Source organism: Schistocerca americana, chromosome 4 (assembly GCF_021461395.2).
Source record: "Schistocerca americana isolate TAMUIC-IGC-003095 chromosome 4, iqSchAmer2.1, whole genome shotgun sequence".
Taxonomy (NCBI): Eukaryota; Metazoa; Arthropoda; class Insecta; order Orthoptera; family Acrididae; genus Schistocerca; species Schistocerca americana.
This window is the reverse complement of record NC_060122.1, coordinates 537,143,349-537,169,538: the sequence shown is the minus strand read 5'-3', so window position 1 is coordinate 537,169,538 and position 26,190 is coordinate 537,143,349. Positions and strand designations below refer to the sequence as shown.

The 26,190-nt window shown below is 36.3% G+C and overlaps 1 protein-coding gene across 7 annotated transcripts in view; it reads right to left on the bottom strand.

Annotated features, from left to right (window-relative positions):
- The window catches only part of LOC124612891 (protein NDRG3), a 523,697-nt gene that overhangs the window by 48,841 nt on the left and 448,666 nt on the right, over nt 1–26,190 (bottom strand). For all 7 annotated transcript variants that reach the window (XM_047141348.1, XM_047141345.1, XM_047141346.1 and 4 more), the window contains 4 exons: nt 21,545–21,686; nt 14,800–14,946; nt 13,265–13,534; nt 8,343–8,427 (listed from right to left, as the gene is read on the bottom strand). In XM_047141348.1, the coding sequence (XP_046997304.1) occupies nt 8,343–8,427; nt 13,265–13,534; nt 14,800–14,946; nt 21,545–21,686 (644 nt within the window). The remainder of the gene's footprint in view (nt 1–8,342; nt 8,428–13,264; nt 13,535–14,799; nt 14,947–21,544; nt 21,687–26,190) is intronic.

Genomic DNA, 26,190 nt, shown 5'->3' with positions numbered 1-26,190 from the left:
TCTCACGCGGTCTGCACGTCCAGCACGAACGCTGGTCCAACTGAGGCGCCAGGTGGAAATGGCATGGCAAGCCGTTCCACAGGACTACATCCAGCATCTCTACGATCGTCTCCATGGGAGAATAGCAGCCCGCATTGCTGCGAAAGGTGGATATACACTGTACTAGTGCCGACATTGTGCATGCTCTGTTGCCTGTGTCTATGTGCCTGTGGTTCTGTCAGTGTGATCATGTGATGTATCCGACCCCAGGAATGTGTCAATAAAGTTTCCCCTTCCTGGGACAATGAATTCACGGTGTTCTTATTTCAATTTCCAGGAGTGTATATTGGTCAATGGACTTTATAACTTACTCTGTACAATATCTGCACTTATTTCTATGAAAGAACATAGCACTTCCAAAAGCTTCAGTACACTGTTTTTTACACGTTGTTAGCATTATGCTATTTGGAAAGACAACATATGAAAAGGTCTGCACGTAACACTTGCTTCTTTATTAAAAGTTGTACTTAAGGTCTCACTGTTTTATAATCCTAAACCATAAAAAATATTGTTTTATGCACTTAGACAATTAATGAAAAATATTTTACACTTCCTCCTCCAAAGTATGCACACACCTATTAGTGGATATTAATGTGGGATTTATCCACCCTTTGGCTTTTAAGACAGCTTGAATTCTGTTAGGGACACTTTCAGTGAGGTGTCTGAGTGTCTACAGAGGAATGGCAGCCCATTCTTCCTCAAGAGCCAAAACCAGAGAAAGTAGTGATGTTGATTGCTGGCATCTGGAGCAAAGTTGACTGTCTAATTCATCACAAAGGTTAAGACTCTGGACAAGCCAGTCCATCTCAGGAATGTTATTGCCATAAATCATTTGCCTCACAGATACTGCATTATGACAGGGTGCATTATCATGCTTATACAATCATCATCTCCAAGCTGTTCCTATACTGTATGCAGCACACAATGCTGTAAAATGAATTCATTTCTTTCTGAATTTAGCATTGTGGTTTGTAAGTGCAATAAGAGGACAACACCCAAGCCACTAAAACCACCACCATACTGTAACACCGCCTCCTCTGAACTCCACTGTTGGCACTATACACAATGGCACATAACATTCTCCATGAATTCTCCAGACCTGAAGCTTTCCATCAGACTGTCATAGGATACAGGGTGAGTCATCACTCCTAATCACTTGTTATCAGTCACTCACTGTCCAGTGGTATCACTCTTTACACCACTTCAAGCATTGCTTAGCAGTGACTAGTGACTTATGAGGAGCTGTTCGACCATTGTAAATTCATTCTTTCTCCTTACTATGCAGAGTCATAGTGCTAGCTCACCTGCCGGTAGTGCTTTGCAACTCACAATTGATTCCTTCTGCTGATTTCTTTTTACAACCACCCACCATAATGCTCAACTGTCCCTGTCCATCAGTACACAAGGTCTACTAAGTTTAGATGCGGTTATTCCTTCACATTTCTATTTCATAATTACATCACCAACAGAGTTGACTTGGGTAGTTTTAGAAAGGCTGAAGTGTCCCTCATGGATTTGTTTCTCTAGTCACATCCAATGACTGCTCCACATTCGAAGTCACTAAGCTCTCCTGTTGTTACAGCTTCTCTACTGATGACACAGTACTTCCCATCTCCTTTTATACTGGCAGGTTCACATTTCATGACATGTAGCAGTGAATTTTACATTAGATAGGGGTGTCTGGATACTTAAGATGAGATAGTATATATATTACGCAATATCGGTATTCTGCAATAGGCATAACACTATACCTGACAGAAGCAATGTAATTCCCATGGAAAACATTTCTTTACTAACATATATGAATGATTTATATTGTCTGTCAACATATGCTCTGTTACTAAGATACTACTCAAGTTATTGTTTGTGTATGTTGCTTTTAATCTTTTATGAAAGACTGAGAAAAGTTGGAACACAGTAGTAAACCTTTTTCATGCAACAGTCAGGTTGGGAATTGGTTAGTCCCTTGTTCTATTCAAATGCAAAAGTGCCACCAACATTACACCTAAGACTGTATGAGAGGATATGAGGGGAGAGGTATAAGAGGAATAAAACTAACTAAATTGTTGAAATGAGAGCTTCCATAAGAAGTCATCAAGCTCCAATTAGATGATAGGGACCTTAATTCAGTCAAACAGATTTTAGAATGCAAGAAAATGACAGAACTTAAATTTTAGTTAGAGTGGATCTGCATCAGAACATGACTTACAAAAGCCATGAATTTGACACAAAAGCCACAAAGGTAATTCACATTCAATGTTGTGAATGACTAGAAAAGGAATATTGTTATATGAGTACACATGACATACAGAGTGGAAGAAAAATGTAAGAAATATATATTAACACACTTATTAGACACAGAGCTTGGATTCAACAAAAAAGTTACAGGAAATAGCTGACTTTTCTTTTTTTTAATTTTTTTGTTGTTATTTATTTATTTTAATTCTCACTTGTTCCCATGAAGTGATTTCTGGAAAATGCAGGAAACCCTAGAGAGTTGAACCCCCGTTCTCCTAAACATGACTTTTATGCCTTACAATCTGCACCACCTCACTCAATTACATGGAAAGTGTCATACATCCCAAATTGAATGTATTGTGTATCAGTCGGCTAGGCATACTGCCTAAGGTGAACACAATGACCAACTTGTAAATTAAACTCTTTTATTGTATTTTTCAGTCTTGGATCTCAAAAATAGCATCATAAGTAGGTTTGACTTGCAATGTCACAATAAACATGCTGGTTCACATTCATCATCATTTGAATGAGAGGTAACCTATCTCCAATGTTATTCATTCTTCTCATTGAGCAAGCTATGAAGAAACCAAGGAGAAATCTGGAAAGGGAATTCGAGTTCAAGGAGAAGAAATTAAAACATTTGAGATTTGCAGGTGACATTGTAATTCTGTCACAGATGGCTAAGGACATGGTACAACAGTTGAACAGGTGGGTAGTGTCTCAGAAAGAGGTCATTTGATGAACATCAACACAAGTAAAAGACAGGTAATAGAATGTGTTCAAATTAAATCAGGCGATACTGAGGGAATTAGATTAGGAAATAGTAGATGAGTTTTGATATGTGGGCAGCAAAATAACTGAAGGTATCTGAAACTAGAAAGGATATAAAATACAAACTTCGCAAAAATTGACGTTTTAGTCTTCAGAGAAAATCTGTAATCACTTTTATACAACAGATTTTATTGCCCTCTACATTGCTTTCATTTTTAAAATGGTTGATTTTAATTCAACAAGAACCATCTTCAGATCTTATTGTAACTGATACAGGAGCAACTTGTCTAATTATCAGCAAAATTACATTCTGTGTCACAACATAAATATTACAAGTTTTCAAGCTCTACTGTAGATGCAGAACATCTGAGAAGTTTGGAAGGTAAGAGAGGAGTACTGATACAAGTAAACAGGTGTGAGCAGGTCATAAGTCACACAGGATGGATCAATCAGTAGAGTACTTGATTACAAAAGGCAAACCTCCCAGGTTTGAGTCCCTATCCAGAACACAGCATTAATATGCCAGGAATTTTCAGATCAGTGCACACTCGGCTGTGAAATGAAAATTCATTCTGACTGCGTCTCTCATATGATAACATGCACACTGATGTTCAACTGATTGCTTAGTCAGATGTGGGAAGAGGTGACAAGCAGCACAATTACTGGCCATGACCTGCTGTAAGCATAGATCAGTAACCCAGTTAAGGGAGATGAGAACAATAATAAACAGGACAAATGAAGTTTCATGAAAGATGTGTCACAAAACTCATAAGCATTGTTTCATGAACCAGAGAATCAAATTCTTTCCAAAAGTAAGGATAATACTTTCAGTTTTGAAACAAGACTAGCACAGATAAACAACTTTTGAACTGGGTAATTGAGTTGGATATGGACGACACTGAAAGTGATCTCAGTGTCCTTCAATCCAAATCCATCTGAATGAATACACTGTATTCTTCCCCATAAAGCTGCATTTTTATTGGGAAACAGCAGATTTTCAGTTGATCATTTGTCCATAAATTTGCCTTATAAAGACCTTCTTTATGTGCACTAATATGACTATCAGATTTAATGTCAACCTTCTGTCCTGTTCCCCCTCTCCCAAACAACAATAGTTTGCTACTATTGGTAACGGCTCAAGTTACAGTATGTTATTCACAATAGCACTGGCTTCATCAGTTGGATGTTTCCATGAATACATTGCAGCAGTGACCTAATTGTTTGCTTCCTGAATGTTTATTTAAATGGTTTGTGAAAAACTGTCTTGCAAATCTCAATCAATGAAAGTTTTTTGAGGTGATCTTCTCAGTCTTCAATAATCTCTCTTACAGTTTTCTTTATCACATATCACATATTCCTGCCACTATAACTTCAGAAGTATTGGGCTTAATACAATACACTATACACTAGTCTATATTAAATTTGATGTATCTTAATATGTGTGATTAATCATTCATCTCTGTAAGATGAACAAACACATATTCGAATGTGCCTGACAATAACTGTGCTTCAGTGTACCATTACAAAGCAAATACTGGGCTAAAAGAAGAGTGCTTCCCACATTTTAATCAATATAAATATTTACTTCATCGCAGTGCTCTTCAAATTATAAAGTGCTACCACAGTCACATCAACACTAAATCGCTGCACTTCAAACAGAAATTGCATAAATCAGACAATATATACATTCCTGATGTTCTAGTGAGCAAAACTGGAATCAAAAACTGAGGAACTTTACAAATAATATGAACCAGGACTTGTAGCCTTGTAGAAAAGATTCAATTGTATGCAGATAACACTGTGAACAAAAGGTGTTATTCATGCTCTGTAGAGGAATTCACTTAATTATGAGTATACGAGCAATTTACTGATGTGTCACAGGATAAACCCTAACACTACTGATAAAATTTCGAAGTTTGTTCAGGAAACTTTTCTGAGCATTTTGGTGGCTCAATACAGAGTAATAGTGCAATGATAATTCAATTGGTTTATTATCCCAGTTACAATTTTTCTTCGAAAATGCCATTGTAACAGTGAGAAAGCAATACAAAAGTGTCTATTTTCTTAAAGGTGCCTAGGTACAGATGTAAAAGCACTAAGATGTCATTGCCATTTCTTTGTGATCAGCTCAGTATAACTTTGTTGCACTGATCTTCAGTTGCATTCAGTGAAGCCATACACAAGGTGTATATCAGCTGTGTCTTGAGCAGCAGACCTACCCACATTGCTGTGTATCAACTAACCCTGCATACTCAGGCGTACTGAATGTAACCCTAAAGGTGACAAGTAAAGTGGTCATAGCTGTTGTCAACAGGAAGTACTGTGAATGAATGAAACAAGTCTTTTTCTAAACAAGAGACAGAGCGCATACTACTGACCTTTGACGCATTGTGCAAATATTTTTGTTGCAATACAGACATAATAATTAAGGTAAGAAATCAAATGAAATGCAGTTACTCTATAATGAACCATCAGAGAGCATGGATCTCTTACCTCAAAATACCCAGAAAATATAACAGAAATTGATAGTGGTGCAAATGGCACATTGAAACCCATATAAGCACCCATGAAGGGAAAACATAACAGAAATTGATAATGGTGCAAATGTTGCATTGAAACCCATATAAGGACCCAAGAAGGGAGTTTATTGCACAAAATGCATTTTCAAAACATTGTCTTCAATACTCCTAGGAATTTTTTATTCCTTCTGCATACTGATAATTGCTGTAACCCACTGATTATATTCTTTCACCTTTCTTTTCAGCGATTTATTTTCATAGGCTGCATATTTACTTTCTCATGAAGCAGTTCAGAATGTGGCAATTCAGAGCAACATCTATGGTCTACCATTCATTCATTAATGTAGTATCATTCATTAATGTAGTATAAATCACACTTGTTATGTTTCTACACATCAACACTCTTTTTACTACTATTAAAAAAGAACCTTCAAGAAAAGATTGTAATAGAAATAATTATACATTGTATACTATATTCATTTGTATGGGTAGTCTGGAATTTATTTTAAGAAGTTAACATGAATATCCTTATTATTTCTCATTCACAAAGAACAACACAGATTCACAAGGCAAGAGAGAGATAATACCATTTTAGAAGATACTGAGGACCTTCTCTCATGCTCAAGAAATAAGTGATTCACTTCCATTGTAAAACCAGCATTATGGAACCTAACTAAACAGAGCACAAGTACCAGTAATGCTGTGAATTAGAAGATTAAGATTTATTAATATTTTATTGAAAGCAGCTTGCCATTACAAACATATCCTTTACACAATACATATCAGTTTTGCATGCTACAAAGTACTTGCACTTAAACAAAATAGAAATTACTAAATAATAGTGTATCAGTTACTTACATATTTAGAATATTCTATATAATGTTGGCTCCACTGTAGTGTTAAATGCAAAAATCAGTGCATTCTTAAATATTACACCTTATATAACTGTTTAAATTATTACATAAATATAAAAACAGTTACTCATTCCAAAATTTACATTTTATGTAAACAGATCTGAAGAATTAAGTGTAATCAGTACACAAGGAACTTCCCAGTTTCAAACACACTATCATTACATAATATAGGATCAGAATAAAAATTTTAAATTTTCAACAGCACTGAAGCAACTCAATAAACAAGTTTTAATTGTAACATGAACAGATATGGTCATAGCTCCTCTGAAAGGTATACAAGCTGTATCAACGCCAGTAAGAAGGCACGAGGAAAGGAGGAGGGAAAAGTGGAAGAGACAATTACAACGTACAGTACTATTCAATACCTGAATCTAGAGAAAAGACTTCTGCTTCCTTAAAGTAACTATGTAAAGAAAGAAATTAAACGATAAGGCAAAAGGAAGAGAAACTGCAATGTTCCTGCAACTGCAGACACTGAGACTACTAAATGAGGAATAAGACCAAAACATATGGCAAAAAATGACATAGCCTATTTGTTATTCTTATTGTGAAAGAGGCAACTGTCAAGCTGTAACACATATCCAGCAAGAAACAGTAGCAACTCAAGCAAACATAGAGAATAACATAATATGAATATTCACAAAGAGAAACAGAAGAAAATTATCACAATAGAATTTCCAGAAATGTGATCAAAAGGTTTGCTATTTGCCTGTATCAAGAGAAAGAGCCTTACTGTAAAAAGGACTGACATGTGACAACTTTTCATGATTTTTAGAAGTGAAATTTTAAGAGAAAAAAGCCTGAGGTATGCAAATGCAAATATTGTTACTGACGTTTCTGATCTTAGCAAAGCAGAAATTTAAATGAATGTATCATTGTTAAAGAAATGACTACCATGTGAAGGGAGCAGTTCAGTATACTTCAGGAAGCAGGTTCATAACAGGGGATGAAACAGGTTGAATTTTAAAAAAAATTAATAATAATGTTTCTAAATTTAAAATCAATATCAGTGTAAGTTAACTTTAAATAAGGGTTGTCTCAGTGATGATATATGTATAATACGTACATTTTCACTTTAATGTGGGAAATAACATATTTCAGACATGTTTCTCTACTTTGTGTTAGTCATTTCGATAATTACTGGCTGTTAAATGCTGCAGCTGGTAAATGCAGACAGAAAATTGTAAATGAATTAAATTTCTAACAGTACATGTTCATCTCTATACTATATTTGTCAGTTTGATTTTTCCATCTGAAACTTGTTTATGGTGTGTGACTGAGAATAATGTCTTCTTCACCATTAGTGAGTTCCTGACAGTTTGTTGGTAAGTGCTTTAATTTAAATATTTTTTGCCTCTGGAGTACTAGCATTCAGTTTATTTTGTATAAACAGACTAGAAGCTGCACTATGATTTAGGGTCTTTTTATAATTGTATGACATTACTTTTTTTAGTCTCACTACATAAAACAATAATATTCCACTTTCACCCTCTCTGTTGCAGTTAAGTTTCAAATTTATAGCTCTCAGTATTATTATTTTCTGTGACTGCAATTTCGAGTATTCTGAGGACACAGATAATTTTATAATTTCTCATAGCAGAATATTGTTATTTGACTGTCACACCAAATGACTGCCATGATAATAAATTCTTTTGGTATACAAGATCTCAGGCTGATATACACACTGTTCACATACGAACTGTGTGTAAACTTCAGCTGACAGGCAGAAAGAACTAAGGAACAAACAAAGATCTGGATTCTGAGGATTCACAAAGTTTACATTTAAAAAATAAAGGTAGTCCATAAAGGTATTTTGACTAGCTGAAGGTTAATGGGTGTGAAATTTGCTCCCATCACTTACCATATCCCTGCCCCTGAAGGAACAGACGGAATGCTTCACTGACCTTCCCCGGTTGTTCTTCTAACACCATTCCACAGTCTTGTATCTGTCAACATAGAAGAGAACAAATGTAATGTTGTCACTGAAGTACATATTTGAGGGTTACTCAAAGTTTCTCACTTCTGTGGTAGCAGGAGACTACACATGATATCTAAATACGTCATTCTACTGACTCTTAGTATGCTAAATTTAGATCACATAACAGTGACTGAAGAGTGCAATGAATTTATTTGCCAATTCATCTTCAAAAATAAGCATCACAAAAATTAAATTACAGCCAAATAAGCTTAGAAAAGTTATGCTTGAAAAATTGTAGTAAACTAACACAGAAACAAAAAATTGATAGAAAATGCCCAATTTTTTAACCACAAACAAGCTGAAAAAGTGGAGGTTCAATGCTAGATGAAATTCTACTCTTCAGCAATTAAACACAGAACTGACTTAGGTTAGTGGGACAAGGACTTAAGCTTCCATTCCAGTCCCATCTTCTGTCAGGCAAGCAACAACTGATTCAAAACACAAGCCTTACTGCTATATTTTTGTTTGTTTGTATGCCTAGAGCTGTCTGATAAATAGATCTTTCTATCTTTTTTCTGATTTGTTTCATATAAAAATAGTCTTTAACAAAAATTGTCTGATGTTTATAAAATAATTTATTAGCCTGATAATTCTCTAAAATCCTTTGGTTTATTATTTTGAAAAAGTCGAACACATGCAAAGCAAGAGAGCAACTCAGGGGTAAAAAAAATTGATCTTTAGCATTACCACTGTCCAACTCATGAATGATGGCAGTTCACCCAGATCGAGACACTGATGGGGATTGTAGTGTTGCTGGTTACAAGTAACAAATGTGGTAGGTGTTACATGTGCTTTGCACTTTTTAAGGAGGCTTGCATTCTGCACATTATGTCTTTCATTTGCTTACATAGAATTTGTCGCTTACCACTAACATCAGTGACAACTCACAACAAATGTAACAAAAATTTACTAAATAATTTGCTACAATCCCATTTAATTCTCATATTGGCTGCAACATTCACAGCAGAACACTCTGAACCCTACTGAATGCTCAATGGCTGTTAAAGAATGCACAATGTAGATGCACATAACAAGGCTTATCTCAACCATCATCATTCATGACTCCACATATAAATAAAAAAGGCAAATAAGAATAATGGTGTAAATGAAATTCATTAGTTGCAGAAATATTAACACTTCAGAATCATTGGCCACCAAATTCAATTCATTCATTGATTCACTCTTCCATCTAATTCCCCTCCCCCAATGTGAAGGACAACCCCATGTTCATGACAGTTCATTTTACAAAGCATCATGAGAAAGAAAGTTGCACTATATTGTCAGATTCAAGCTTGTGTGACACCTGACTGTAAAGGATAACTAGCAATGAATAAATAAGTGAAATTAGGATGCCATTCATATTTGCATCTTTTCTAAAAGTTAGCTATGAAATATGGCAAGTACATGCAAAATATAAGAGACTTTTCAGATTTGGAGGCAGCTGTAACATGATAATGATGGTAATTACTCTTCAGCAATGGTGCAGCAAAGCACTATGTAGAGTTAATCAATGGGGTTCCTCTTCCATGCTAACTAGCACAGACTCTGAAAATGTCGGTCATTTCAAACCAAACTCGTGCTTTCCTCACACGACATTCTAAAAGCCAAGAATGAAAGTAATCAGATGCATTCAGTATTCCTTGACTTCCAAAAAACATTTGACCCTTGACCCAGTTACATGTCAGCACTTATTGACAAAATGAAAACTGTAAAAGGCATCAAACAAAATTTGCAATTGATTTTCAGATTTCTTACTAGAGAGGATGCAGTAAGTTATCTTGGATAGATAGTCACATAAGATGCAGGAGTAATTTCAGGCATACCCAGGGAAATGTGTTGGAACCCTTTCTGTTCATATTATACATTAATGGTCTGATAGGAAATATTAACAACAATTTAAGAATTTTTGAGATGATGCAGTTAGCTATAATAATGTAGTACCTGAAAAAAGCTGCATACATGTCCAGTCAGATCTTGGAAACATATGGAAGTGATACAAAGATTCCCAACTTGTTTTAAGTGTTCAGATAAATCAAACTGTGACACTTCACAAAAAAAAAAAAAAATTTAGTATGACTACAACATAAATGAGTGACTCTTGTAATCAGTCAACTTGTATAAATATCTGGGTGAACAGTTTGTGGGAATATGAAATAGTAATGATCATATAGGCTCAATCGTGGGTAAAGCATGTGGCAACTTTGGTTCACTAGTAAGATGTTGGGAGAAAAGCAGTAGCCTACAAAAGAGATTGCTTACAAAACAATCATGCTGTTCATCCTAGAATACTGCTCAAGTGTGTGGAACTCGTATCAAATACAGTTACAAAACCACTTTTAACTACTAATTCAACTTATGGGCTCAGACTTGTGGCAGTCAGATAAAAATAATTTTCTGTTGCATCCCCATTAATATTGCAAGTATATGAAGTTCTGTAGCAGAAATAGGATGAAGTGTGGTGATTTTAAATAAGCATTTCCAAAATGGTAGTAAAATTTATAATTATCATAAAGCAAATTGCATTACATTATTCTACTAATAAATATAAAATCTTGAAATGATAAGTTTAATCTTAATGAAGTTCATGAGCATAGTCAAAGGCATGTTCAAATAATAATCCAGTTACAACAAATCTATGAAGAAAAATGTGGTGGAATGCTCTGCTCGCTATAAGATAAGCAGCCAAACAATGAAAGACTACATACATTCAGGAGCATATATGACTACAAAGCACTTAAGTGTGTTTCAAAAGTGTTTCTCAACAATGATAAAGTTTGAGTGTATAGATATAAAGCAAACTTACTCTGCTGTAATCAGTTACATAAATTAATTACATAAATTTTCTTGGACAACTGAAAATGATGAATAAATAGTCATGCTATTTTACTCCCAAAAAGTAAAGATGTAGATGGTGATGACAGGAATGAGAACTTTTAACAACTACATTTAATAGTAAAAATTTCAATTTACATGTAAGTATGATGTAATCAAATAAGTTCAAAGTAACACAGAATGTTTTATTATTAGCTGGATAATTACACACAAAGAACTGGCTTCATTGTAGAAGCTTGGAGAAGAAATCAGAATAATAGGTTAGTGAGCAGAGGAATGCTAAGTCCAATCATAAAAAAGCATTAGTTACAGCAAGACAGAATATTATATGAGGTGCTGAGAATCACAAGGGTGTAAAGCACACCATCGTCAAATTTGAGGATGTAGCATCTGTTAATCATATGGCAAGCCAGTTTTGCCTATGCTGTAGGCCCATATCGTACATACAAATGGAAAGGTGTCTCACCGATTTCTCTGATATTCACTTTGATATGGGCCCAAAGCACAAAGAATAATTTTGTTGCTCTGTGCTACTCATTTGTTATCTAAGGTTTCCAACATAATTTAGTGTCTACAACATGCATGAAGTAGTACTTTGTAATTGGAGGTATTTTGGCAGTTTTATCTAAACTTCATGCACAAAACATACTTAATGAAATTGGTGATAATGAGGCCCATGAAGTGTTAGAACAGATCATAATTGTGTGTACGGTGCATTTAATATCTGTTCTTATATTGTGATTTTAGTTTCACATTAATTACACACTTCACAGCTGTCAAAAACACTATTATCACTAATTTATAAATAGAAATTTTGTGATTAACATTAATAATACACATAACACTAAATGTTAATTAATATTTCATAACAAAAAGTGGGTACACTATTTTCTCTTGGGAAATATAGAATGTTGGGACATGATTAAAAAACAAGTCAGACCTTGAGACCGGCAGTTTGTCTACAAGTTTGATTTTCAGAAAAATCTATTTTTTCTCAAAACTTGCGTCTGTGCTTTGGACCCTTATGGTTCACAGTGCCTCATATAAAATAAATTATGATAAAAATTTCTGACTACCAGTGTTGTAAAATTATTATCTGGAAATCGTAAATTATTATTACAGTAATAGAATGAGTCATGTAAGTTAGCTTTGGGAACACCATCCTTATTAGCCCAAGAATTGTGATTATTATTGTAATCATGCAGACAACACTACAGTGACTTCCCAATTATAGAATGTCTATTAGTGAACTGTATCTTGTGTATAGGTATACCTTGCAACAAGATAGTTTGTATCAGAATATGTGTGCAGATTTCTGGCACGCTGAGTGTGAGCAGAGTGAGGTTAAGCAACCTAGACTGTAGCAGTTTTAATGAAAGCACAGTGATGATCACCGAGTCTCATGTTGACTAGGTCAATAGGCCTATTTGATAAATTATTTTTCTCTTTAACCCTGGACAGGGTGGGTTATGATTTAAGTCATTCTGAGACTTGAAAACTGAAACTCTGATATGAAGAAAGTATCACCAGGTACAAGAGAGTTCACTTCTAGGCACACTCAATTATATGAAAAATAAAAGAATTGTTTGATTTTAATTGATCCCAGAAATTTTAATGCTGGTAAGATGAGAGGGGCAGGACAGTGGTGGGATAGGACATAAGAATTAGAATTAAAGATGAATGGGAGTTTTATGCAGGCAATGCTTATAAACTTGTCTGTCTAGAATATAGTAACAGGACTTTTCTGAGATGACGTTTTCTCTCTTTGCGTGTGTACACAAGTAGTGTGACATTTATGTTCCCAGCAATTTATTTCAGGCTACTGATGTATGTGTATTGTATGCAAAATTAAATTAATGAATAAAGCATTAAAGAGTATCTATCGTTATATTGTAGGCTATACTTTAGCATCAAACTATTAACTACCAATGTTAATGTCTTCCACAAAATATGTGATGGTACAGAGTGATTACCTTCATCCAAGAGGAATTAGTTGGATCCAGTCTTCCATTAAGTGTGACAGTGTCTTCCACATGGGGTGAAAGAGCACCTGTGATGTTCATGACAGGCATTGACAGTGTGCGCGTCTCCTTCTTGCGAGCTGGGTCAAGTTCACGTACAATGTTGAGGTCTGTGCGGCGAATGTAGCTATCAATGAACAATGCCAAGTTCACAGGGTTGACACGATGTTCAAAGTAACTACGATATACTTGCGTCAAGTCATGATTACGTTCTTCTGTGCCCTGAAATTTTAAAATTAATCACTTTTTTTGCTACTACACCGCACAAAGGTAAGATATGTTACACATATTCTATTATAGTCATTAAACTAACAACTAATCTATAGCTCTCTCTCTGTCTATCTTTTTCTCCCCCTCCCTTGGGGTGTACATAGAGGGTTTTCCATTAAATTATGGTATTGTATTTATATAATGTCTGGAAGTCCTGTGTGTTATATCCCTGTCATTATACTTAACACTTTTATTCCCACTCTGAATTTTTAAAGCAATGAAAGCAATTATTTCTTCTTGTTTCACTAATGTAACAAGCACAGCAATCCAAAAGGCTGGATTAAATTTTCTTTTGAGAAATTAATGTAGCCTAGAACTTAATTTGGGATATGAGGTACATAAATTTGACAATTGAGCTTTAGATGGTCCAGTGTGATAAGAATAGTGGCAAAAATACAGACTCATGGCGAACCTTATTTGTATAGCACTTGGAAGTTATAGCACAAGCAACTTGATAGTTTGAATACTTAGCAATCAACTAATAATAACTCAACAGTAACTCTAGTTTTACATGTTTAAAATTGGTGATTCTATATAACTTACAAAATTTTCTTAGCATTGGTAATGTATTTGGTAATTAATAATTAAAAACTGGGAGAACTATATGAGACAACAGATATATTTTTGTACAGCTTCCCTGAGTTATTAAAGAATACTTTACACATATTCATTTCCCACATTATAAAATTCTTTGTTGGTACACCGGTTGTATGAAGTAACAGCAAATATTCAATCTGATTCACATAATTATGTGCAATCTAAGTTGGCATAATAATACCATTATATTTCTGAAGCATCTCAACATTATAATTTGTATCTTTTTGTAATGTACTGCCTACTCCCAGTAACAGTCATTGTTGCATTAATATAATCACTACCTGAGAAAGGAATAATGCCACTGGTGTTTTTTTAACTGTCAGTGATCATTTTATTCAGCGTACATAGAATCTGTACTGCAGTGCAGCCTGATTTACAAAAAGTAAATGGAAGAGTAACTGTTGGTTACTAACTTCCACCTTTGCAACACATTTGTAAATGAAAGCACTACACTAACATCATCGAGCCTGCCAGTTTATACTACTTTGAATTCATACCAATCTGTAATTATAACAAATGATTTGTCTTTTGGATGAATAGATTACTCTTTTTCTTGGTTGCAGCTACTTTATTTTGATTTATAATAAATGCAACACTATCCTTTAGAATGATGAACTTACTCTTCCAAAGTGATGCCACATAAGGTAATCAAGTACACCCTGTGTCATTCCTTTTGAGCGAAGATGACGAGCATTCAGTTTTTGATACCCCCATTCAATCCAGCCTGCTTGTGTCGATACACAATTAACCAAACAAAGTGCTTCCACCTGTAAAAATGAGAAAGTATGAACATAAAGGTCCAATAACAATAGAGAATGTAGGAAGTGGGAAGGCTGATGGATATGTGAACACAGACATTTATATGTTTGAATGTATACTTGGTTAAAAGAAAAGACTATACAAGGCACTCAGATTATCTTTTTAGTGTCACATAACTGGTGTTTGGGTGAAATGACAAGTAGAATACTAAGTGTTTCACAATAAATGTCATAGTTTACTATTTTTATCTGTTGCACTAAATTTGCTGCACACTCATTCAATCTCTACTTTACTATCCAAGTTTCCTTTTATCTCCTATTTACTTCCAAAATCTAAAAATACCATTAATAATGTCTCACTCATTCATTTGTAATATTCTGTAGATACCATCAAGAAGGAGAATCTACAGGCATGGGCATCCACAGAAATTTATGTGGGGGGAGGGGGGGGGGGCAAAACTCAAAAATTGCCATTTTTATATAAATGAGTATTGTCTCATTGCAATCAGCCATGTAATGCTACAACCAGATAAATGAGAGACATACTGGAATCAGGGAAAATCACTTCTCAAGTTGTATGAAAATTATGTAATGAATTACACTCTGTCCTGTACAATTCGGAAGGGGTTCTCTACCCCTTCAGGGATTTGTAATGAAACAAGATACAACAAAAGAGATTCACCATTTACAGCAGACAAGGTACTGGCGGAATTAGAGCTGCGAGGGCAGGTCGTGAGTCGTGCCTTGGGGTACTCAGCTAGTAGAGCATTTGCCCACAAAAGGCAAAGGTCTCAAAGTTCAAGTCTCTGTCTGGCACACAGTTGTAATCTGCCAGGAAGTTTCATAACAGCACACACTCCACTGCAGAGTGAAAATTTCATACCTCTAAAACTATTTTTCTCTTAATAACCAGACTGTATTCTCCTAATCATTATTTGCTGGCCAGGGTGGCCGAGCGGTTCTAGGTGCTACAGTCTGGAACCATGCGACCACTATGGTCGCAGGTTCGAATCCTGCCTCGGGCATGGATGTGTGTGATGTCCTTAGGTTAGTTAGGTTTAAGTAGTTCTAAGTTCTAGGGATTGATGACCTTAGAAGTTAAGTCCCATAGTGCTCATAGCCATTTGAACCATTTTCTTAATCATTATTTATTTTGTGCTGTATGCATTTCAAGCCTGTTTCCTCTTCCTTAATTGTGTTTTTACTCATTTATTTATTTAACCTGATCTAATTAGGGCCATAAGGCTTTCCCTTACATCAGACCAGGGTTTCACACATACAGCACCTTCTTTACATCACAGTTTCCTAAAAAAAAAAATTAATATTAAAAATAGTGTTAAAATTATTTGAGTGCCAGAAGTGGCAATGTGAGTAAATAATATTGACAATGAACTAGTAAAATTAATAGTGGCAACACTTGTATTGCAGCAGATACTGCCAGTAATAATGACAATATAGTAGTAGTAGTAGTAGTAGTAGTAGTAATTATGATGATGATGATGGTGGTGGTGATGATGATGATGATGATGATGATGATGATGACAACAATAATGTCAATAATAACAATGATGATAGTGGCAGATATAAGAAGAATTTACAGATGTACAAGATAGATTTTTTCTGATATAGTGTAGCAATTCCTTGCGAAATTAAATTTACGAAGAGTGCACCAGCTAACAGCACTAGGAAGAGAGGTATCTGGTTGGAGAGAAGGATATACATGGTTGATGAATGCATAGAGGAGCATTGGTAATCCCTATTGTTGCTTTAGTAGACATGTCATTAAATGTCTTCTGATCCTGGAGATATTATTCAATTCACTAATAAAAAGTGGGAGATCACTCCAGAATCAGGAACCTGCTACTGAGAAAGATTTCAAGAAAGTGGCTGAATGATTGAGTGGGACACAAAGAATTTTGCTTTGACTGGATGGGTGTTTCTGCCACGTTGTTCAGGTAAGAGCCTTAAGGCCAAGGAAAGGTATGAGGGGCAGTGTTTGTTGATAAGACAGTTGAGAAGACAGAGGCTATGGAAATCTCTGTGTTCGTGCTCAGTCAAATTTAAATTTTCATCTGTTATTACTCCTAAACTCTTTGCTGAATGAGAGAAGATGATATTTGCCTCATTTAGGATTAAAGATGGTAAAGTTTACTGATATTTTGGGCTAATTACCCTAGAATGAACAACTAGTACCCCTTGGGTTTTGGATTGATTGAGCTCTAACCATATATGTTGTTGTTGTTGTTGTTGTGGTTTTGAGTCCTGAGACTGGTTTGATGCAGCTCTCCATGCTACTCTATCCTGTGCAAGCTTCATCATCTCCCAGTACCTACTGCAGCCTACATCCTTCTGAATCTGCTTAGTGTATTCATCTCTTGGTCTCCCTCTACAATTTTTACCCTCCACGCTGCCCTCCAGTACCAAATTGGTGATCCCTTGATGCCTCAGAACATGTCCTACCAACCGATCCCTTCTTCTAGTCAAGTTGTGCCACAAATTCCTCTTCTCCCCAATTCTATTCAATACCTCCTCATTAGTTACGTGATCTACCCATCTAATCTTCAGCATTCTTCTGTAGCACCACATTTCGAAATCTTCTATTCTCTTCTTGTCTAAACTATTTATTGTCCATGTTTCACTTCCATACATGGCTACACTCCAGATAAATACTTTCAGAAACGACTTCCTGACACTTAAATCAATACTCGATGTTAACAAATTTCTCTTCTTCAGAAACGCTTTCCTTGCCATTGCCAGTCTACATTTTATATCCCCTCTACTTCGACCATCATCAGTTATTTTGCACCCCAAATAGCAAAACTCCTTTACTACTTTAAGTGTCTCATTTCCTAATCTAATTCCCTCAGCATCACCTGATTTAATTCGACTACATTCCATTATCCTTGTTTTGCTTTTGTTGATGTTCATCTTATACCCTCCTTTCAAGACACTGTCCATTCCATTCAACTGCTCTACCAAGTTCTTTGCTGTCTCTGACAGAATTACAATGTCATTGGCAAACCTCAAAGTTTTTATTTCTTCTCCATGGATTTTAATACCTACTCTGAACTTTTCTTTTGTTTCCTTTACTGCTTGCTCAATACACAGATCGAATAGCATTGGGGAGAGGCTACAACCCTGTCTCACTCCCTTCCCAACCACTGCTTCCCTTTCATGTCCCTTGACTCTTATAGCTGCCATCTGGTTTCTGTACAAATTGCACGTAGCCTTTTGCTCCCTGTATTTGACCCCTGCCACCTTCAGAATTTGAAAGAGAGTATTCCATTCAACGTTGTCAAAAGCTTTCTCTAAGTCTGCAAATGCTAGAAATGTAGGTTTGCCCTTCCTTAATCTTTCTTCTAAGATAAGTCGTAGGGTCAGTATTGCCTCACGTGTTCCAACATTTCTATGGAATCCAAACTGATCTTCCCCGAGGTCACCTTCTACCAGTTTTTCCATTCATCTGTAAAGAATTTGCGTTAGTATTTTGCAGCTGTGACTTATTAAACTGATAGTTTGGTAATTTTCACATCTGTCAACACCTGCTTTCTTTGGGATTGTAATTACTATATTCTTCTTGAAGTCTGAGGGAATTTTGCCTGTCTCATACATCTTGCTCACCAGATGGTAGAGTTTTGTTAGGCCTGGCTCTCCCAAGGCTGTTAGTAGTTCTAATGGAATGTTGTCTACTCCTGGGGCCTTGTTTCGACTTAGGTCTTTCAGTGCTCTGTCAAACTCTTCACGCAGTAACATATCTCCCATTTCATCTTCATCTACCTCCTCTTCCATTTCCATAATATTGTCCTCAAGAACATTGCCCCTGTATAGACCCTCTATGTACTCCTTCCACCTTTCTGCTTTCCCTTCCTTGCTTAGAACTGGGTTTCCATCTCTTTTCTCCAAAGGTAGGCAGTATCTATCTTAACCCTCATGAGATAAGCCTCTACATCCTTACATTTGTCCTCTAGCCATCCCTACTTAGCCATTTTGCACTTCCCGTCGATCTCATTTTTGAGACGTTTGTATTCCTTTTTGCCTGCTTCACTTACTGCATTTTTGTATTTTCTCCTTTCATCAATTAAATTCAGTATCTCTTCTGTTACCCAGGGATTTCTACTAGCCCTCGTGTTTCTACCTACTTGATCCTCTGCTGCCTTCACTATTTCATTCCTCAAAGCTACCCATTCTTCTTCTACTGTATTTCTTTCCCCCATTCCTGTCAATTGTTCCCTTCTGCTCTCCCTGAAACTCTGTACAACCTCTGGTTCTTTCAGTTTATCCAGGTCCCCTCTCCTTAAATTCCCAGCTTTTTGCAGTTTCTTCAGTTTTAATCTACAGTTCATAACCGATAGATTGTGGTCAGAGTCCACATCTGCCCCTGGAAATGTCTTACAATTTAAATCTGGTTCCTAAATCTCTGTCTCACCATTATATAATCTATCTGAAACCTTTTAGTATCTCCAGGGTTCTTCCATGTATACAACCTTCTTTCATGTTTCCTGAACCAAGTGTTAGCTATGATTAAGTTATGCTTTGTGCAAAATTCCACCAGGTGGCTTCCTCTTTCATTTCTGAGCCCCAATCCATATTCACCTACTATGTTTTCTTCTCTTCCTTTTCCTACTGTCGAATTCCAGTCACCCATGACTATTAAATTTTCGTCTCCCTTCACTATCTGAATAATTTCTTTTATCTCATCATACATTTCATCAATTTCTTCATCATCTGCAGAGCTAGTTGGCATACAAACTTATACTAGTGTAGTAGGTGTGGGCTTCGTGTCTATCTTGGTCACAACAATTTGTTCACTATGCTGTTTGTAGTAGCTTACTTGCACTCCTATTTTTTTTGTTCATTATTAAACCTACTCCTGCATTACCCCTATTTGATTTTGTATTTATAACCCTGTATTCACCTGACCAAAAGTCTTGTTCCTCCTGCCACCAAACTTCACTAATTCCCACTATATTTCACTTCAACCTATCCATTTCCCTTTTTAAATTTTCTAACCTACCTGCCCGATTAAGGGATCTGACATTCCACACTCCGATCCATAGAACGCCAGTTTTCTTTCACTTGATTATGACATCCTCTTGAGTAGTTCCCGCCCTGAGATCCAAATGGGGGACTATTTTTACCTCCGGAATATTTTACTCAAGAGGACGCCATCATCATTTAATCATACAGTAAAGCTGCAAGCCCTCGGGAAAAATTACGGTTGTAGTTTCCCCTTGCTTTCAGCCGTTCACAGTACCACAACAGCAAGGCTGTTTTGGTTAGTGTTACAGGGCCAGATCAGTCAATCATCCAGACTGCAACTACTGAAAAGGCTGCTGCCCCTCTTCAGGAACCACACGTTTGTCTGGCCTCTCAACAGATACCCCTCCGTTGTGGTTGCACCTACGGTACGGCTGTCTGCATCGTTGAGGCACACAAGCCTCCACACCAACAGCAAGGTCCATGGTTCATGGGGGGTAACCATATATATCATGCCCATATTATTACTTTCCAAGACCATTTAATTATCTGACAACACTTCCCCCGTGCATTTTGTTCCTTTCATAAAATGAGCACATTGCCTTTGTGTATAGAGTTGAACTAATAATGTATGTCACACTATTCTATCTCCAAAGGCTTTCTGCCAAGTTGATACTGGAAGTAAAGAAAATATTTTTTTATGTTCCCATTGGAAACATTTGATTTCTGTCAATATTGCATTAGTGTCACAATCGTACTTTCAGCCACTTTGACACCAACTCTTAAACTTTATTGTCATCTGCAGAACTCATTTCATCCAGATATTTATTTAGTTTTACAATTAAGTGAAAATCAGGAGCTTGATACTAATTATTTCCAAACAACCAACATTACATCATTTATTTAGGATACAACTATTTTCAAGAGTTCACTTTTCATTCTCAATATCACACAAATCACTTATTGTGCAGCATTAAGGAAAAGAACAGGAGAAGCCATTGCCTTACAGAACCATTTAAATAGAGTACACAAAACATCCACATCATGGTGCATGCAGTCACTTAACGTAAGTGTGGTAATTGTGCTGTTCAATTCTGTATCCAAGCATTCGTCAGAGTCTGTCTCTGATTTAACTTTTTGTACACAGTTATAGTGCAATTAGTATAAGGAAAATTTTGACATATTATTAAGACAGAAGAGGAAAAAACATTGAGAGCAATGGGGCAAATTATTTTTTATTTTATTTTTATTAGAAATATTCACTTCCTATACAAACCATGTAAATTTCAGAATGAAATCTCTCTGGGAGAAAAGCTGCGAGACATACAATGACAGTAGGAAAGAAGTAGGAAATAAACTGTGAAACTAACAAACTTCAAAAATGGTTAGATTTTTGTTACGTGTTTCCATTAAAACTCTATTTTGTATTTGAAGTATCATCTTCTGCCCTATTTTTTCTGGAATTCACACAGACACACCCAATAAATATAAAATATCAGCATGCATTATTAAGAGAGTATCTGGACAGTTACGATTTACTGAGAACTGCGATATTACAACACCAATAAAACATTTTATCTATGAAAATACAATACATAACTAGTATTCTGAGAAATATTGATGAACTAACCTTTTCAGGGTGATTCAGGGCAAACCTGCATAGTACATTGGCTCCAGCACCAACACCAAAACCAATGAATGACTTTAGGCCAAAGTGTGACATCACGAAGTTTAGCTGCTCTGCTAGTTCATCCATTGTTGGGTATACATAACTGAAACACAAAGGTACATAAATACATTTTTTAATTATTGTGAGACACTAAATTCATGTCGCACATATAACACATGCCTATTAACAACAGTGAGCTGTATTTTCAAATGAGTTATGGAAGAACAAACAACTCACACGATTATTTTGTCATTTGAGTCGTTTGATGCATACAGCCACTTCTCTTTCTGTTTGTCCATAACAGTCCTGACATTTACACAACATATGACTATGTTAAGATTCTTTCAAAATATGGTGTCTACAGGTATTAAATCAGTTATAAAACAGTTAGAGTTTTAACACTACTGCACTTAAATGGAACCTGCCCTTTGTTGCACAAAAGCACTCTGTCTTCGGGCCACAAGTGGCCCATTGGGACCATCTGACCGCCGCGTCATCCTCAGCTGAGGATGTGGATAGGAGGGGCATGTGGTCAGCACATTGCTCCCCCCAGTCATTATGATGATTTTCTTTGACCGGAGCCACTGCTATTCGGTCGAGTAGTTCGTTAATTGGCATCATGAGGCTGAGTGCACCCCGAAAAATGGCAATAGTGCATTGGTGGCCTGGATGGTCACCCATCCAAGTGCCGGCCACCCCAACAGCTTGCACAAAAAGTGCATTGTTATTTCTGTACTTCAGCTGCATTCCATCAACTGAAGTGTTGACAAGCCTTTTTTGGTACCATATGGCTTTCATTTTACTGAAACAAAACTTTTTCAGCGGAAATATGGCCTATATTTTCACATGCTGCTGACTACATACATCTGAGCATGATTGTGGCCACTGTAATTTCACTTTCCCCTTTCTTCAAATTATTGTATAAGGTATTTGCAATGGTAATTGATTTATCAATTGCTAATAAAGATTTGAAAACCTAGTACACAAATATTTACATAGTATGTAGATCAAGTGGCTGGTATGTTACTGTTTTAATTTACTTTTGTATCTCTGTTCATTTGATATCTTGCAACAATTGTCAGCTAGGGTCATAAGGAAGTGTTTGTCACCACCTAGGCATCAAGCAAGGGTACTGTTCCATTATTTTTCGTGTGTACAGCTGTGATATTATTAATTCAGCTGACAACCGTACAGCCATTCTCAAGGTGAGTCACTTGCAAAATTTTTAATCACTTTACACAATACTGTGGACTGATGTGCAGGCATCAGACATAACTGTTCATCAAACTTTCTTGTACATGTCACCAATTGTAAGGGATTCTACAATTGACAGCAGTATGACATAGTAAACTGTACCCCTTAAGCATCACTGGTTCTTTGGAGCTTTGGGAACTGAGCATGCCTCTTTCTGGCAGGGACATAGTGATATAGTCTTGCCATTGCACTCAGCAATGCTCAAATGCTATGAATCACACCAAAACCATAGAGGGGTACCTGTGTAATAGGTTGTCAAGACACGCACCTGAATGCACGGTAAGAGTTGTTTGGGTTTTGTGCAGAGAGGTTACAAGCTGTTGAGCCACACAAAAGTTATTTGAAAAGTTTGTAATGGAATCAAATGAAAGAGCCATAGTGAATGATTATTTAGTTTACTTGAAAAGAATGTGCAAAACAGTATCCTCATCCTTATTCAGTATCATCTACTCACAAGACAAGTCTGGACAGGTATAAAGTGTGTGTGTGTGTGTGTGTGTTGGGGTTTATGGGCACTCAACATCGAGGTCATCAGCGCCCGACAGGTATAAAGGCTAATGTGGACTGTCATAGTGTGAAAGATAAATTTGGAAAAGTAATACACCAATGTCAAACTTCAGTGTGATAGTGGATATAAAATTTAACTGATAATATGAGAATGTTTGGCTCTACACATTGCTAGGAAGTGTGTTACTGATCAAATCAATAAACAAAGTAAAATAGTAAGTCCTGTTAGGCTTTCAAGGCACGATTTTTCCACCAAAATTTTAGGAATTTTTAGCTCCATAAAATAAAGAGACATGTTTTTGTTTTAGACAACAATGTTAGATTTTGCAATGAATCATGTTCTGTCTGCTAAGCATCCCTTAACCAAGTCTGAGTGCCACAAACTAAAAAGATACAAGGGGAGGGGAGGTTACTTACTCTGCAGCTCATCTCCAATGGTGAAGTAATTGCTGTCAATAGAGGTATGAATGTGTAGTCATGACAGCATCAGAGAGGAGGTAGTTGTTATCTGTGAATGAAAGTGCAGCATCAAGCAGGATAGCCACAATTGCCAGAGTGTATCAGGCAGTGATGAATAGGAGCAACTCCAGATATCAAAATGTGGGGCATTGCAGCCTCCAGATCGTTATTTTGAATGTGATATTAAAACTGAATTCCCAATTGTACTATGGTATTCAGAACATGTGATGTCACGTCACAGTACAGAAGCACATGTAAAGGAATTTTGCTGCAGTCATCAGCAAACCATGGTGTGAATCAGACATAAGAAGATACAATCCCCTTGAAAATATCTGCCACAGATGGAGATAAGATGTTACATTCCATTTGATCACAGCATAATAGCCCAGAACATTTTATTAATGGTGAAAGACACTGAAGTCACCAATATTAGTGTTGAGCATCAGTTGAGTTTTGGGAGACCTGCAAAGCCACACAGGAGCAGGGCTACTTCCTTTGTTGGCAGATTTGAACTGAGGAGTGGGTTTTCCCTAAATCCGAGCATATTGCGACACTTGTGGAAATTTTGAATCCAGTGTAAATACTTTGCTAGCAGTTTTGGAGCTAATGCTTGACACAGCGAGTTTTTGTTTACAAATTAGGTTACAAGTGATCTGTCAGATTGTGGCACTAAATGGAAGGTTTATTTTAGATAATGGAATGTAGTCAAATAAAATTTAGTGATACAGAGGGAATTATATTAGGGAGTGAAACAGAAAAGTAGTAGTAGATAGTTTGAGTATTTGGCCAGCAAGTAACTGATGATGGATGAAGTAGAGATGATATGTACCTTCTGAAAATATAAATTTAAGTGTTAAAAAATGGTTTTGAAAGTATTTGACTGGAGTGTAGACTAGAACAGAATGAAAATGGACAATAAATGGTTCAGAGTGTGTAGACTTATAAAGAAAAGAACATGGATGATAATTGGTTCAGACACGAAGAGAACAGAAGCTTCAGAAACATTGAGCTACAGAAAAAAGCTGAAGATTGGATGGACAGCTTAGTAACGATGAGGAACTGAACTGAATCTGCAAGGAAAGAAATGTATGCTGCAACATGGCTAAAAGAAGAGACTGGTTGATGGGACGCATCTTAGGCATCAAAGAATTAGTTTGGTAGTGGGGTTAAAAATTGTAGAGGGAGACAAAGGACTGATTACAGGAAGCAAGTTCAAATGGATGTATATTGCACTGATTAGGCAAAACTGAAGAGGCCTGCACAGGATAGACCAGTGCCGAGAGCTGCGCCAGGTAACTTTTTGAAGAATGTAATGAACCAGTGTGAATAATCAAAGGTGAGAAACAAACCAACTATTGTACAGTCACAATGTTGAGTGCATAAAAATTCTTAAGATTTAAAGGGAGATTGAGACCTGACTTGACCAGATTGTGAGTCAACTCCTGTTGGCTGTGGACCATCATTGAAGAAAGGAGATTATGGTCTTTTCTTTCTCTAATTAATTCATTCATTCATTGGTTATTCATTCATCATGATTTGCAGATGCCATCAAAAAATAGAATGTTCAGTGATGGGGAACGAGTCAAGGTATACATTAACGAAAGACAAGGGAATTATAGGAACTTAACAATTACTCTGCATTAACAATAAACTGTCACAATGGTGCTTAAAGCAAATTACACTTATGCCATCTAGATTTAATTCAGTAAATTAATAATAAAACTCCTACCCTGAGAAAAGTACCTATACTGTTTGAAATACCATCCTCCTGAATGTAGGGTCAGTGTCCGAACACTGTACCACTTACTCGACAATCCTCACCTAGGTAAGAAGGCAGCATTTGCAAGTTTTGTGAATGAATGTTGTCACTCAATGCAGCTTCTCATGTTTGTAACAGTCAAGTTTATGATGACTTACTCCAAGCAAATGTTAATTCACTATCATCCTTCTTTTAAAAAATGGAAATGTGATGAACTATATGTCAGATTCCTTGTAATGGACTTGACAATATGCAGGATGTTGTATGACCTCTTGGCTTTTGTCTTGGGATCTTTGAACAATGTTTGTTAAATGATGTTTCTGATTTTTCACCAGCACACGTGGCTGACATTGTCAGAGATTTATCCTCCATTAATTGTGGCAGGTTTGTATCAAGTCCACAGTTGGAGATTTTATGTACCTGTCACACTCACATCTGAGGGAGTTCCTCTGGTCATTTCCCAAGGAGTATATGTATTGCAATGGCAAAATAAGTGTATGAATGAATGAATGAGTGAGTGAGTGAGTGAGTGAGTGAGTGAATGAATGAAAGAAAAGACCCTAATCTTTCTTCTTCAATGACAGTACATGACTAATAGTAGCCAATTTCAAGCATTAAGTAAAAGCTT